Source organism: Rhopilema esculentum, chromosome 10 (assembly GCF_057945365.1).
Source record: "Rhopilema esculentum isolate cy_ngs chromosome 10, ASM5794536v1, whole genome shotgun sequence".
Lineage (NCBI taxonomy): Eukaryota > Metazoa > Cnidaria > Scyphozoa > Rhizostomeae > Rhizostomatidae > Rhopilema > Rhopilema esculentum.
Window position 1 is genome coordinate 10,626,642 of NC_142824.1, and position 14,183 is coordinate 10,640,824.

Below are 14,183 nucleotides of genomic sequence, written 5' to 3' on the forward strand. Positions count from 1 at the left end.
TAAAGAAAAGTGACGAGAATACTGATGTTAGCGCAGAACAATTTGAAGAAGCGAGAGAGGCCGACTAGAATTCAGACGAGGTTGATGAGTTCGATTTCAGCAGTGATAATGGAGAGGGTGATGGGGGATTAGAATCTCCACAAGCCAGCTACGGTGAATTTGGAAAATCAACAAACGTTCATTTAAGTGAAAATCAACAAACTATCTCAATGCTAGTTATATTTGTGGGATCGACATCCTAAATTCTACAACTTGCATGGATGAAAAACAGAGCTTATTCTAAGCTGGATTTGGTTCCTTTCTTGGAGCTGGAAATAGATAAGGAGCCGCTGAGAGAGGGGCAGGTTTTGCCAGGGCTTCGACGTCTAGAGGGCCTAAACAAGAATGAATTCGATTTAAGAATGGAGTTAATCAAACGCAAATAAAAACATGCACAAAAAAATTAAGACGATTTTGACGGTTAGAAGGATGTGACTGCAAGGAGCATCATGAAGTGCATTATAAGCAAACTTAAAGGGTGTGAGCGCAAAATTTTTTTTCTTGCTTCGTTTACAAGGTCCTCGACTTTTGGTGTTGCCCCGGAGCCTCTACCCTGGGTTCCAGACCGTCAGTGTCGAGGAAATCAGTGTCGAGGAAATAGGGGTTGCGTCGACACTGACGCTCTGCAACCCAGGGTACGGAACCTCCTAAACCTCTCGGCCATCATGCCAACAAGTTTATTTACTAAAATGAAAATAGTGAATGGATTGGCTTGTGTTTGCTATGGCAGAAGCCCGCCTTTAAAGCGTGAATAATGCTAAAAATATCATAATGATTTATGGAGCTGGAAATTTTCTTTAGAATAAGTTCTGGAAAGAAAAATCTACCCATTTAACTTATCTACGATGATGTTCAAGGTACTATTGCATTAAAACTTAATTTAGAATAGCATTATTTTCGGTTTTAGCTGGTTTTTCCCGCGGTTATGCGGTTTTAAGAAAAATAATGCACGGGTTTACGGCTTTTGCAAAAATTTCAGGCGGCTCTACGGTTTCCAGACCTCCCCAAACACCCCCTCCTAAAGGTGAGAAAGGGTGACGGTGGGCGTTTCTTCCTTCTTACATAATTATTGTCTTTTTGGATAATTTTGAAGGTAATGTAACTTTAGAAATCTAAATGTTTTTTGGCCAAAGTTATTGTCTTCTGTCATGAACGTGACGACAACATTGACGATCAAGCAGTAAGGTCAAGTGGAGGCCAGTCCGCGGGAGTGAGGCCAAATAAACAACAGTGGAACAATCCATGGAAACGATGCCTAAAAGAAAGACCAATGATCACTTGAAGGAAAAAGAAAGATCACTTGATGAATGATTCTGGGCAGATATGTCTGTAGTTAACAGTGAAGCTGCTGATATTTCTAAATTGGTGCTTTCTACTGTTGATCATCTACAAGACCTAGGTGATTATTTATCTTTTTTGTAGCTATTTGCTTTCGAAGCATCCCATCCATAGCTCTTTTTAATTAAATGAGAAGATATTAGGTAGTCTGATTTTTTGTCCTTTTTCAAATTTTTGAAAACTACCTACTACCGAAAATTTTCACTGATAACTGTTTTATCTGGGTATCTCTAATCCACTACTTAACCCCACTGAACCCCTCCCGGAAGTGTTTGGGTTCTTAATAATCCTTTGCAGTTGTTCATTACGGATGATGTCGTCTATCTAAGAGGGGTTTGACACCAGTATTTGCTTATTGTAATAAATTTTTTCATTTTCAAGATGATAAACAATGCACCAGTTTTTAGCAAGCTTAAATTGTATGCACAAAAAAATGCACACAGAATTTCAAGTGCACTTTTGAACACTTATATGTTTGTGCACTCTCAAGTTTTGAGCCAAGTTTTTGTTGAATAGGTAAGTCAATACTCTGCAGGCTAGCTAATAATGATACCAGATTGGAATCTTTGAAAGATGCGCATGGGATCTGTTTCATGTCCATGAAAGTTGCACATTTGCAAATAGCACAGACAAGAATTTTGTGCGGCTGAGACTAATTACCATAAAAATACAGTTCATAACTTTTGGGTATAAATTTCAAAGAAAGACGTTAGTAACATCATTAGTGGTGATAAAAACAATATAGCAAAGCTAAACATTTACAAACCAGCCTCATGTGTACACAAGCAAAAAGTAATGACGATCTAGACGATCTGCAACTCTGAGGGTCTTCAAATTCAAATTTCATTAGAAGCGTCAATTGTTAAGTACATACACAATAAGTTTTACAGTTTAAGAAGAATCCTGTGCAGCTGGTTGAATCATTTCAATAGAAAGTGCGTAGCTGCAATCGCGGCTAAAGGCAAAAATTCCAATCTGGTAATGATATAGCTAACTTGATACACAATATTACTTGAAACCATAGTTCATTCCAGTAAAAACGATTTCTGCTGTCCCCTCTCTCTATTGCTGATTTTGCTTTTAATCAAACCAGAATCTACTGTATTCTTGGTAAGTATATTTTGCAAAAAAAGACTTTGTTATTAGGATATTTTCCAGTCTTCATCACCCTGACTATAAAGTATTTTTATGTAGGGGGAATGCCAGAGAAAAATAATATTGATAAGTGGCAGATAATGAAGGTTTAATGAGAAATTGTGCATAGAATTTGTAGCAAAAGCTTTCAAATAGACCTTGTATTCTCTGTTTTTTTCTTTTAATCAGAACATGTTGTTTAAATGGTGAAATATTTGCATGGAACATGAGCAGATAAACAAATGTTTTACACAAACGCTATAGCAGATTCTTGATACTGTGCAGGTAAAATTAATGATTGTACAGGAAAAGTGCTTCCCACAAAAACCAAACTTTGCAATCTGGTTCTTCCCTAACTGTCCCTGTTCTCTACAAAAATAAAGAAGTTTGAAAAAAACCAATTTCAAATGAAGTTTTTATTCTAAACAGCAAAGAGAATAAAGCAATGGCAGCAAGATCAAGATTCATTTGATGACATTTCAGGAGTTGTTGAAATAATCATCAACACACTTCATGAACTAGTAAGTTTTTTGCAAACTAGTAAAAAGTCATTAGGATGCTTACTGTAAAGTATGTTGATTGATGATGTCCAGTGGAAAAGTATCATGTTTAATATCAGCTTCAATTTGTCAGCAGTAGTAGGTTAATTATTATCAAAATATTCCCCAAATGACCCCAGCCATCCCATAACTTTTTGCCTCAGAACATTTCAGCTTTGCTGTGAGAAATCTTTCTTATAGTATGATAATTAGATGGATAGGAAGATGCTTGGCATGACCTGCTGTCAGCCCACTTTGGCGGTAAAATCTGTCATAACATATTTTTAGACATACTGCTTTTCTTAGAGAAGCACAAGAATTATATCAATAATATAGATGTTATTATTTGGCATATTTAAAGTGATATTTAAAAAGAATCATGATTTTAATTTAAAATTGTTTTTAATTGAAGTGTGATCATTGCTAAGCTTCATTAAACTTGGTTATCTTGAACAGGATTCTGATAGATTACAAGTTCATCAAGAATTGGAAGCAGAAACTATTAAAGCAAGCATACAGAGACATAAATTAGCTCCATATGCAGAAGAAATCGAAAATGAAATCAGAGGTAAAAAGGAAATGGTCCCATAATTTTAGCAATTGAAATGTGATATCTTATTGCTTCACTGAAATGACATTAACATGCCATTTTTGAATCAATCTATTGTGTATTAATGCTTAAAATTGACTATTGTTGTCTTTTTTTGCAGCTGCTGTTACATTTGCTAGGGAATCAAATGAATCAGAAATAAATAAATTGCAGGTTTGTGAGCCCATTTTTAAGCAAATTTTGACAGTTTTGTTTTTAGCCATTTGTTATGTAAATGAAATTATGTTTCAATTATACCAGAGTAAAAGAGGTAGATTTTCCAGAAAAGTGATGAAACACAGAGATGTTGACCAAGATGTTGAAAATCAGCTTAGGTTCATCCCGTTGTTGTCTAAGATCGCAGGCCCTTATCCCTATCTTGTCACACTGGACCAAACAGCTAAGATATTCTGGGAGCCCCAGGAAAATTTTTCTGAGAAAATTTTATGGCTCTTACTCCTTCTAACAGGTTATAATAGGAACCTTTGTATTCAGTAGCTGCTTTTATAACTATTGCCCTGTTATTCTAAGATTTCATGTTAACTGATATCTTGAAGTGTTTGATTAAATTTGCTAGCTGAGAGTCCAAAAAATTAATCCCAGAACCCCTCTCCTTATCAATTGATTATCAGATATTGGTTACATTCTTTTTTAGTGAAAAAACTATTGTGAGTCTCTCTCATAAGAAAATGCATAACTAGATAAGCTGTTGATTAAAATTCTGCCAATATTTAGATAATTGACTCAAATTCATTTCTAAATTTGATAACTTGATTTCAGGATAAAATTGATGGCATTCTTAATGAAAAAGAGAGCTCTGAACAGAGGTTAAGCTTGCTGACTGTAGAGAGTTGCAGTTTGGAGTATGTTGAGAATTTAAAAAATTAGGAACCCTTTCAAAATTATTTCTTGCTAAATAATTCACAATAATGCATTGTTTCTACAAACCTGGTTGCTTTAACAAGCATCAGTTAGTGCTTTTGGATTAACCAATTACAGTATGTAGCCTTAATTAGCTCAACACTTTTGTCTCTGCCAACTTTAATTTAATTTCTTATTATATAATGTAATGTATTATATTGTTTGCAGTCCTAGAAGAAAAGGGAGCATGTGAAGGAATAAAACACCCTTTCTGACCTGCCACAAAAGATTTCACTTTGAAGTCAATGTAATTGATTTCACTTTAAAATGGGTGCGAAATAATGCTAATTACTTACAGATAGTCATTGAAGTTGGCACTTGATGTTTTGATTGAATTAATTCTCAACTTTTTGGTAGGCCAGAGAAAGATGAACTGACTTCACAGCATGAAAGAATGGTGGCAGTTTTAAACCAGACTCTCACAGACAGAGCCAAGTAAGTGTTGGCAATTGTTATTACCAATGATGCAAACTAGCCGGCAGAAACTGCAATGGACAAGTTTTATCAATATTTTTTCATTCTGCCAGTTGATCAACCTAAAACTCCATTGCTTTGTGGTTAGATGATGCTCAAGCACATTATATTTAGCTTACAAATAAACATGGTGAAGTAAACCTTTTAGTATACTATGTTATTTTATAAAGTCACTAGATACTTCCTCAGACAAAACATTCAGAAAAAGATAACATGCTGTTTAATTTCAAATGATTTGATGCAGTAAATTTCAACATCTTTGCAGTGATTTTGTTTGATTATAGTACGATTTGACTCTATGATAAAATTACAAACACTTTTCTTAATCTTCAGTTCAAATTGTAATCAGTTGCTATGTTTCTATTCTAGCATGCAAATTAAGCTGAATGAGACAAGAGATCATTTACGAGAAACCTACAGAAAGGTTTAAATTTTACATCAGATTGCAAAGAGCATTGATTTTAAGACTGAGATTATTTCAAGAACAAAATGTACTAGAGGTTACACAGACAGAACCATGCTTCAACAAAATTTAATTTTTCTTGTGCCTTTGTAGATAATGCTAGACAAATATTGTTTGAAGTTCAGATGTGTTAGGTTAAGTTTTGTGACAACGACATTGAAGGGAATTATCGAACTTTGGGCCACACCTAAAACGTATTAAACAAGCTGCCTTTATATCTTCGATCTTGGCAGAGATTGTCAATGTTCCATTTGTAAACAGCCAGGAGTTCAATATCTAGAAAACTAGACTTAAGATCTTCATGTTTGGCATTAACTTGGCTAATACGTTTTGATCAGTCTTTATTCGCCAGCATGATGTTAAAACAACATCCTGCTATATCACGATATTCAAATTACGGAGTTCTTAAATGACGATAGCCTGAGGGATGATACTTTAAAGACTTTCTTTGATAAGATCTACTTTATCTACTATCACTATTTTATTTGTATTTTTGTCATTTTTTCTGTTAGAAGCAAACTTTCAGAGTCAAAAAACTGTTTTATTCACAGATCAGCGATGTAGAAAAGGCTCTTATCGATATTGAAGTTGAAATGGAAGAAGACAAAGAAGAAGCAAGAATAAATAAAGAGAAGCTACAAAAGTCTGTTGTAAGCATTCGTCTGTTACTTTAAAACAAAATCTATAATAACATTGCTAAGTGTTTATGATTGCTGGATAGCCTCACTTTAATCAAGAGTTTGGAAGCTTTTGAGTAGTTGTTGATGAACAATTTTCTTTTGAAATAGAAAGAGACAAAAAAGAAAGTTGAAGAACAAGCAACTGCTAATCTGATAAAGTTGAAGTAAGTATTGTTCAACAAATTACTGCTAAAGTCAAAGACAACTAAATAGACTTTTGCAACTGGATATGAATAATATATACACGATTATTTTGAATGGCTGGTTGCGAACATGATATTGCAGGAGAGAAACAAGATCGTTGGCTCGTTCTGTCCCCACCCCTCTTAAACTCCTAGGATCTCGTGGTACAGGCCAGCAAGCTGGTCACGGATCGTGATGTCTGGGTACTATCTTAAAGAATGTCTAGATGATAAGTTTATGAAATAATGAAAATAATAAATGTGATATACCGGTAAGACTTGTTATAGTGAAATTGAAAAAAACCTTTGATTCATTCTGATTCTAGGGAAATTAAAAAGATCCAAAGTGAACTCAATGACCAAGAACTGGAGCTAGATGAAAAGAAAAAGGTTTGGCTTATTTCAAAAGATATCTGTTTGAGCCAGTGGCAGATCTAAGGGGGGGCAACTAGGGGCAGTTGCCCCTCCCTCGCCGAGTTGAAGCAAGTCTGGCTCCCCAATTATTGTGAAAATTTCCTTACAAAGTGAATAAAGAGCCTTCTGTCAGTAGTTAGGCTCTGAAATTGTTTTATACAGCTTACAATCGTCACCAATTTCTAATAAAATTTCAGCGCCCCCACTGCCAACTGCCCCTCCCTCAAATTTGCTCTGGATCCGCCCCTGGTTTGAGCAGACAATATAAATGGTGTCTTTATAAAAATTATAAACTTTTATCAGAGTACTTATGAGAGTCAGATGTAGCTATTTTTTCCTTAGGCTTTTGAATGTAAAGGCTCTTTTTGAGAATATATAACAAGAAGAGTTATTCACCTGAAGACATTTGTTGGAAATTTCCAAAATTGACCAGTTTTATAGACAAAAAATGGCGCTTTTCCTTTTTTGCTGAAATTAGGTTGCTTAGTTCAAGATAACAGCTTCAAGACGTTATCTTGATGTCTGATAATGCTTTTTATATGACAATCGGAAAACGTATCTAGTTATGGCAATATTCTAAAGCTATAAAAAGAATGGAATCAGGGTGGCATTATTTTTGTCGTCTGCAGTTTTTTCTTGCCTATACTTGTTTTTCATGAATGTCTCCGTAGCATTCTTGTTGAATCTTCGTCAGGCTCATAGAAAACTAGGGGTTCAAAGCAGCATCTGAGCACCCGAAACACAGTTTAACGATAATATCCCGTTGGGAATTCTATGTCTATGTCCATGCTCATTTTCTTGCATAAATAAATATATACTCTTATGTACTGTATTGTCTTTGTGTACATAGCTACCATTTTGAGTTTTAACTCACAGCCTTTCGTTGCATTTATGACAATTCTATGTGAAGCTCTGTTTCCAACATGGGTGTGACTGTTTATGAAAATATCTTTTGATAGGCCATTCGTCAACTCGAAACATCAAAAACTCGCCTTGAAGCTAATCAAGTACAGCTGACGCGTCAAGTAAGGAAGGAAGTCAAAGAAAATGCTCGTTTGACTCAAGAAGGGTACGTTGCTCGCCATATTAGCGTTTTACTGGATTTGGTTCTACCCAGCATCCAATGGAAGTCTTTAGGGCACTGAGAATCTGTGTTTGTTGCGCAGTATCATGTTTCCTCTTCTTGATGTGACCATACCTCACGATTCCTTCGCTTCGCATTGCCGAGACCTTACCACTCCACTGGGACTAATACTGATAATTTTGTCAGTTTTTGTACTGTAAATTAGCTAAAAACATAAATTAAAACAATTGATGATACGAGAAGAGCGTCACTGAGACTAGCTTTGAACCACTGTTAAAAGAGCTTAATGCAACTATCATTCTTTAATACAATTCATGGAATTGTGACTTTAGGATGAAGATTCTGGAGACTGGAGCCGGAAGCTCTCAGAAATTAATAGAATCCCAGGAAGAGCTTAATGAAACGAAAAAAGCGGTAAGTGCTAGTGCAATCTTTGAGTATTCAAACTTTTTGAATAATTTCTTATCAGCCGAAGTTTCCTTGTTTAAGATGTAAAAAAAGTAAGACACTATATAGTATTTGGTAAAAATATTCTTATCGATCCAATTCCGTAGTAGTTTCACGACTTCTTTTTCGTGATGTACAATCCCTGCCAAATGACCAAGTACACTTTGCTAGATTTTCAAATTTTCAGTATCCTCCTTATCTCTCTCCAAACAATGACGCAATGTTGCCCCCTTTACCCTGTCATATTGCTATGACAGTAAGTTTACAACCAATATTTTTAGGGGGTAGATGGTGTGCTATCTGTTGCTTTTTACCGGAAACTGTTGATATGTTACCTTCAAAAGAGCGAGTTAACTTAGCGGTCTTAAAAATATTTTGGTATGGATATCAGAAGAAGTTACCAAAAGAGAAATGATATCAGTATCAGAAAAACAGAAAAGATTGAAGGAAATATTTAAATTAATTTTCCTCCAGTTGTCTAGGATCATGAATCGTTAGGGTACGCCGTACATAGATTGTGCCAATTTGTTGATCGAAAAACAAAACGACTAGAAATAAGGTACCCTGTATTGTTTTCATTCAGTCAGATTATTCGATGATAACCATTTTTAAAGTATTTTTTGTTGTTAACACCTTTATATGATGTAAATACATAAAATTTTGTGTTTTTTATAAATTTGACACAGGTTGAATCAGAGATGGCCAAATCTAACGAAGAGTTCCAGAGATTGAGTAATGAAAAGATGAAATTATCAAATGGTAATACATTGATAAAAACATAATTCACACTTCATCCAATAACACATAATTCATCTTTGCCTTTGATTCAAAGCTCTAAAAGACTTTTATTGTGCGTTAAAGGTACAAAACAATATCATCAAAACATACCTTGTAATAGCCAGTATGATAACCCTAGAAGCCGGAGTTTATATCTATGTCGTCTCATGTATACCCCGCAACTGTTGCAATATTTCATATACATTTTGGGTATATATAGAATATCTCTACTGTAGAGCTAGAGGCTGCAAAGTCTCGTGGAACGAAGGAGAAGGATGAAGCAGATCTGATGCAAAAGAGGTAACAATTTCATGATTTAACTTTGCAAGAAGATAGATTCAAAAGCTATCGTGAACTTTTTCGATCTCGTACCGTCATCCAGCATTTGTTGAACATTTTACATTAAAGGGATCTTTTGTATAAAACAGAAGCGTTTGCAGATAGTATTTTTTTGTAAACTCACAATTTACTGCAACTACTAGATGACTATTTTAATTTGATCACTTGCAGCATTTTTATTTGCGTCAGTTGTTGTGTCCAATTCTAAATCATTTTACATATGTAGGTTTTAGTACCACGTTAACCTATGTTTTAAGTATATGGTGGTTTTCTTACAGACTCAGAAGTGCCAAAGATGAACTTCTCACTCAAAGTGACGACTGCCAACGACTGAAGAGAGCTAATACAGAACTAGAGTCTACAATAGATCAGCTGTTACAAGACCACCAGTTAGTATAATTATCCATCCTTGTCATCACTTAATCTTTTCCCTCCCTTTGCAGGACCGTAGCAACATTATTTTGCCCAGAGCAAGAACAAAAACTTATGGCAGAGACCATTAGATTTATTGGCCAAAAGATATTGCAAAAGCTACCCACTGAAATGAAAGAGTCCCAATTACTACATATTTTTAACGAAGCAAAAAATTCTTTAGAGAAATGCGAATGCAACTGTAGATTGTTGTACGTTCAGGCTTTTTAGTAATAATTACTTTTCAATTTCATTGTAAATAGTTGGTTTAAATGAGCTTAATGCTAGATCTCATTGCCAACTGTAAAGTTATTATTCATTATTCATTTTATTTATTTTTTGTTTTTATTATTTATCATTATATAGAGATGCTGAGGTATGGGATATAACCTCTTCGAAAAAATTTGTTTCGAAAAAAGAGAAGCTTTTTGCCATCTAGGGGAACTTCGTCGGTGAATTGTCAAACTTGTTAGAAAACAAAGGAAGAAGACAGCTTTCTCGAGCACTAAAGCTAGCGACAGCCTTGTAATATTTTGAAACTTATTGTTACGAACATCTTGAAACACAAATAGGATTTCATTAAAGATTCTCTTTCTTTTTCTAACTTGAATTTACACGACGAGTTTCAAAGTAATTTTTATACATATAAACAGGAAAAGTTATATTGTGATAAAAATTTGAAACGGTGCCACGAGGCCTCGCGAGGAAGGTTCCTTAAACTCATTTACTTTTCATTAGCAGCTCGTGTAGCCAGCATTGTCGTGTAATATAACTTTGCTTTTAATCTTCAAAACTAACTTTATTTTTCTTTCTCAGAGCTATTGTAGAGCTACTAAACAAACAAATAAGCGATTTCACTTTCAATCTCGCAGCGGAAAGAAAAGAAAGGTACCATTATTTTTCCTTTTAAAGCTTCTTGTTTGTATTTAAACTGGAAAAAGTTGCATTTTATAGACAAAATGTCCCTCCTTTCCACCAGATTAAGTTGAAAATTTTTGAAAATTGAATCTTTCTGCATTTCTTGTGATTTATTTGTTCAATGACAAGGGATTTCAGAAGAAGATCGGTATCAAGTTGCTTATAATATTTGGGTAGGTGCCCAGAAAAAAGGTCATATAAAATAAATGCTCTATTTCACACCCAATACATCAAATTCGAGTCACATGTTTTGTCGCCCGGATCTCTACTTTTAAAAATTATTACCTTAGGCAGTTGCTGCAGACCAAAAGAGACGAAATTACCAAAGAAATAAATGAATTCAAGACAGATTATGGCAAACTCATGTCTGGAATAACAAAGAAAATAAACGATGGAAAAAGCGAGCACCACAAACTTACAGATTTGGTATGTATTCATACTTCCCAAGATATGTGCTTAGGAATGCTGGCATTCAACAAGGGGTCTCTAGATATCAAGGCCATTAAATAGGAGAATAGTGTAGGAGGATGAAATCTCATCAAACTTTCCAAGGGCGACAAAATTGCATCAGCATTCTTGTCATTTATTAGTTGTGCTCTAATTTGGCTCTGAATGATATTGCCTTGCCTCCCATCATGACTTCTTGTGTACAAACATGTATGTGGTGATAGGCATGCCTTTCTTTAATATAAACCAAATTCTAGTTTTCCTACGCATTCAAAGTCATAGAAATGTTATGATACACAGATAAAAGATTGATGACAGTCTGAAGTTCATTATGAATACTCTCTGACAGGGAATTATGTTACAAAAAAGCCTGAAGCAAGATGAGGTTGATATATCAAACAAACAAAAGCAACTGAAAAGAGCAAAGGAGCAGCATGCAAAAATAAAACAATCTTTGAAGGCACAGATATCCAAACTAGAGGTACTCTTTATTTTGAATATATCGTGTTATTTTGAAAGTGAATTGATGTGCATGCCATTGCTCGCTATCTCGAGTGAGCTGAGGTGAACAATTTTTACCTCCTTGGTTTGAAATTTCAATAAAACGAACAAGCTTTATCATAAACTTGCAAATTTTATGGAATAATTAAACACCACAATGAAAATAAAAACATGTTTTTATTGCAGGAAAGTATTGCGAGTATAGAAAAGGAGATTCAAGAGAAGTCTGATTTAATCAAAGAAAGAACGGTAAAATCCCTTTCATTTCGTACGCAAAGTTTTTAGAAGCAACAAAACGGTTGCTTGTACGAAAAAAATTTGAGAACACGTTGCTTCCTAAGAGCTGATATTTATTGTTTGTGATGACTAGTCAAAGCATACTATATTGCAAAGCTACTTCACTTGAAAGATTCTTATTTAATATCCCTTACATTTAATGGATATGTTTAATAAACAAAGCATTCGTTACTCAAGTTCCCTATCCATTCCAATGTATCGGAAAATTCCAGGAAAAAAATTCACTGTGATCGGAACTAAGATTCGTTCATAAAAATATATATTATTGGCATATTCGATATCTAAGCCGGCTAATTATATACAGATTTGACTAAAAACATTTTCCACCGTGTATAACTACACACAAACGAAAGCCTTGAAAAATTTTTGCATTTTGTTAATTAACAATTTATACCATTCAGCCACCATTTGAGGACCTGAAAAAGCTTTCTGAGCGCAAAACAACTGAATTTGAAGAAATGAAGAAATATATCGTTGGTCAGTGTATTTTTATCTTTTAGAAAAACATCTTCTTACAATGTATTTTTATTGTTAATCAATGTTCATCAGACTATAATTTGAGTGATTTTTTACTCGCTGCTAGTCACGGATCGTCTGAAATTATAAAATTGCCGTTTTTAGACCCTTGTATTATGACCTTATGATAACAGATCATTGCACTAAAAGACCGATCTTTATTTTGAAATCTTTAATTGATTGTACGCTATAAAACTAAAAATCATTGCTATGATTTGTTTTTTATTGCTGCATGGAAAAACTCTCTTTTATTTCAATAAACAGTTTGCATAAGCTTTCAAGTGGCTGCAGTTAACAAAAAAACATACCTATTCTTTCCCCCACGATGAATCTTCCATTACGATGTCTCACAATGAGATTTTTTTTAAATTCAGTCTTCGTTTTTTAAAAGATTTGAAGAATAAAAAGAGTGGACTCGAAAGTTCAGTGTCAACTACCTCGCAGAAAATTTTGACAATGCAGAATCCTCAGGTGAGTTAAGAATGGTCTCTAGAGATTTTTCTTTAAATGCCATTCATTCATTTATTCTCCAGATAAAAGGGTCTTAGAGGTACGTTTTGACCCTGGAAAAGCTCCTTTATATTGTATCACATCTTATTAAGGCATGCCTTTAAAGGTGAATGGATTAATGTTAAAAAAACTAAAACCTATCGTGGGTTTGTATTCATCTTGTGACAGAGGGGTATCTATCAAAATGTGATATCGTCTTTCTCTCGGAATATTCATTGTATTGATGGTCGGTAGGCTGTTTTTACTGGGAGAGCTGCCTGTTTTTTAAGAAAAAAATTGAATTAAGTAATTTTCAACCGATCAAGGAAACAATCTAATGCCAAAGACAAAAACTGGCCTCTACGTCATCAAACTGGCTCCGCTATCTCGTGATTCCCCTATTTCACACGCTTTCTCTATGTATGGGTCCTTTTATAGGACACACTTTTCTTCTGTGTAAAGAAATGTTACAGGTTCGTAATTCAAAGTGATTTTAACTCATAACTTCTTTTGTATTTTGATGCTCTATTTTGTCAATATGTAGAAGTCTATACAAAAGGAGATCATCGAAAACAGGAAGAAAAATTTGGAATTGCTGCGCCTGCAAACTGATGAACTGAAGAAAAAAGAGCAAGAAATATTCCTTGCAGAACATCGACTGGGCCTTATAAATCAAGAAAACCAAAGGTGAGATGTATTGAGTATGCTACCTTTTTGTCAATCGTCTCAGTTTAATAATGATTTTGTTTTGGCAAACTGTGTTGAGTGTTGATATTTTAGTCGACTTTTTCTGGCCATATTTCTTCAAATTACTGTTATTTATGTTCAAAATTTTGATGTATTTAGTTTTTGTGATTGAATTACTCAGTAACTAATTTGGCTTCTTTTTCTTATTTTAGGATGTCAAAGGTGAGTGAATGCTACGTGTAAATAAAACCAAAGTTAAATTGTAATTATTGGATGACCCTTTAATTCATCTTTTACTTCCTCGTTTGGTTTGTATCCTCGTTAAACCTTTGTCCCTTATAAGCACGTCCTTGTTCTTATTTCCAAAAGAACAGCACGATGTAAATAGGCCGTTCGTCAATTTCTCAGAATCTTGTACATTCATAAATACGTTGAGCAGGAATAACGTAAAGCGACTAGGAGCAAACCAATACAGCAAAAGACGACCTTGCAATATG

At 34.4% G+C, this 14,183-nt stretch overlaps 1 protein-coding gene across 1 annotated transcript; it reads left to right on the top strand.

The window, feature by feature from the left end:
* Positions 1–1,069: 1,069 nt before the first annotated feature.
* Positions 1,070–14,070, top strand: LOC135689668 (uncharacterized). Its single transcript, XM_065206983.2, has 23 exons — positions 1,070–1,438; positions 2,941–3,032; positions 3,507–3,618; positions 3,761–3,813; positions 4,420–4,502; positions 4,918–4,995; positions 5,404–5,458; positions 6,049–6,147; positions 6,286–6,341; positions 6,686–6,749; positions 7,733–7,842; positions 8,190–8,271; positions 8,991–9,063; positions 9,318–9,381; positions 9,699–9,809; positions 10,648–10,719; positions 11,040–11,175; positions 11,546–11,677; positions 11,884–11,946; positions 12,396–12,471; positions 12,902–12,981; positions 13,544–13,686; positions 13,899–14,070. The coding sequence occupies exons 1-23, from the start codon at positions 1,363–1,365 to the stop codon at positions 13,927–13,929; spliced, it is 1,941 nt and encodes a 646-aa protein (XP_065063055.2). The 5' UTR covers positions 1,070–1,362; the 3' UTR covers positions 13,930–14,070.
* Positions 14,071–14,183: the final 113 nt, after the last annotated feature.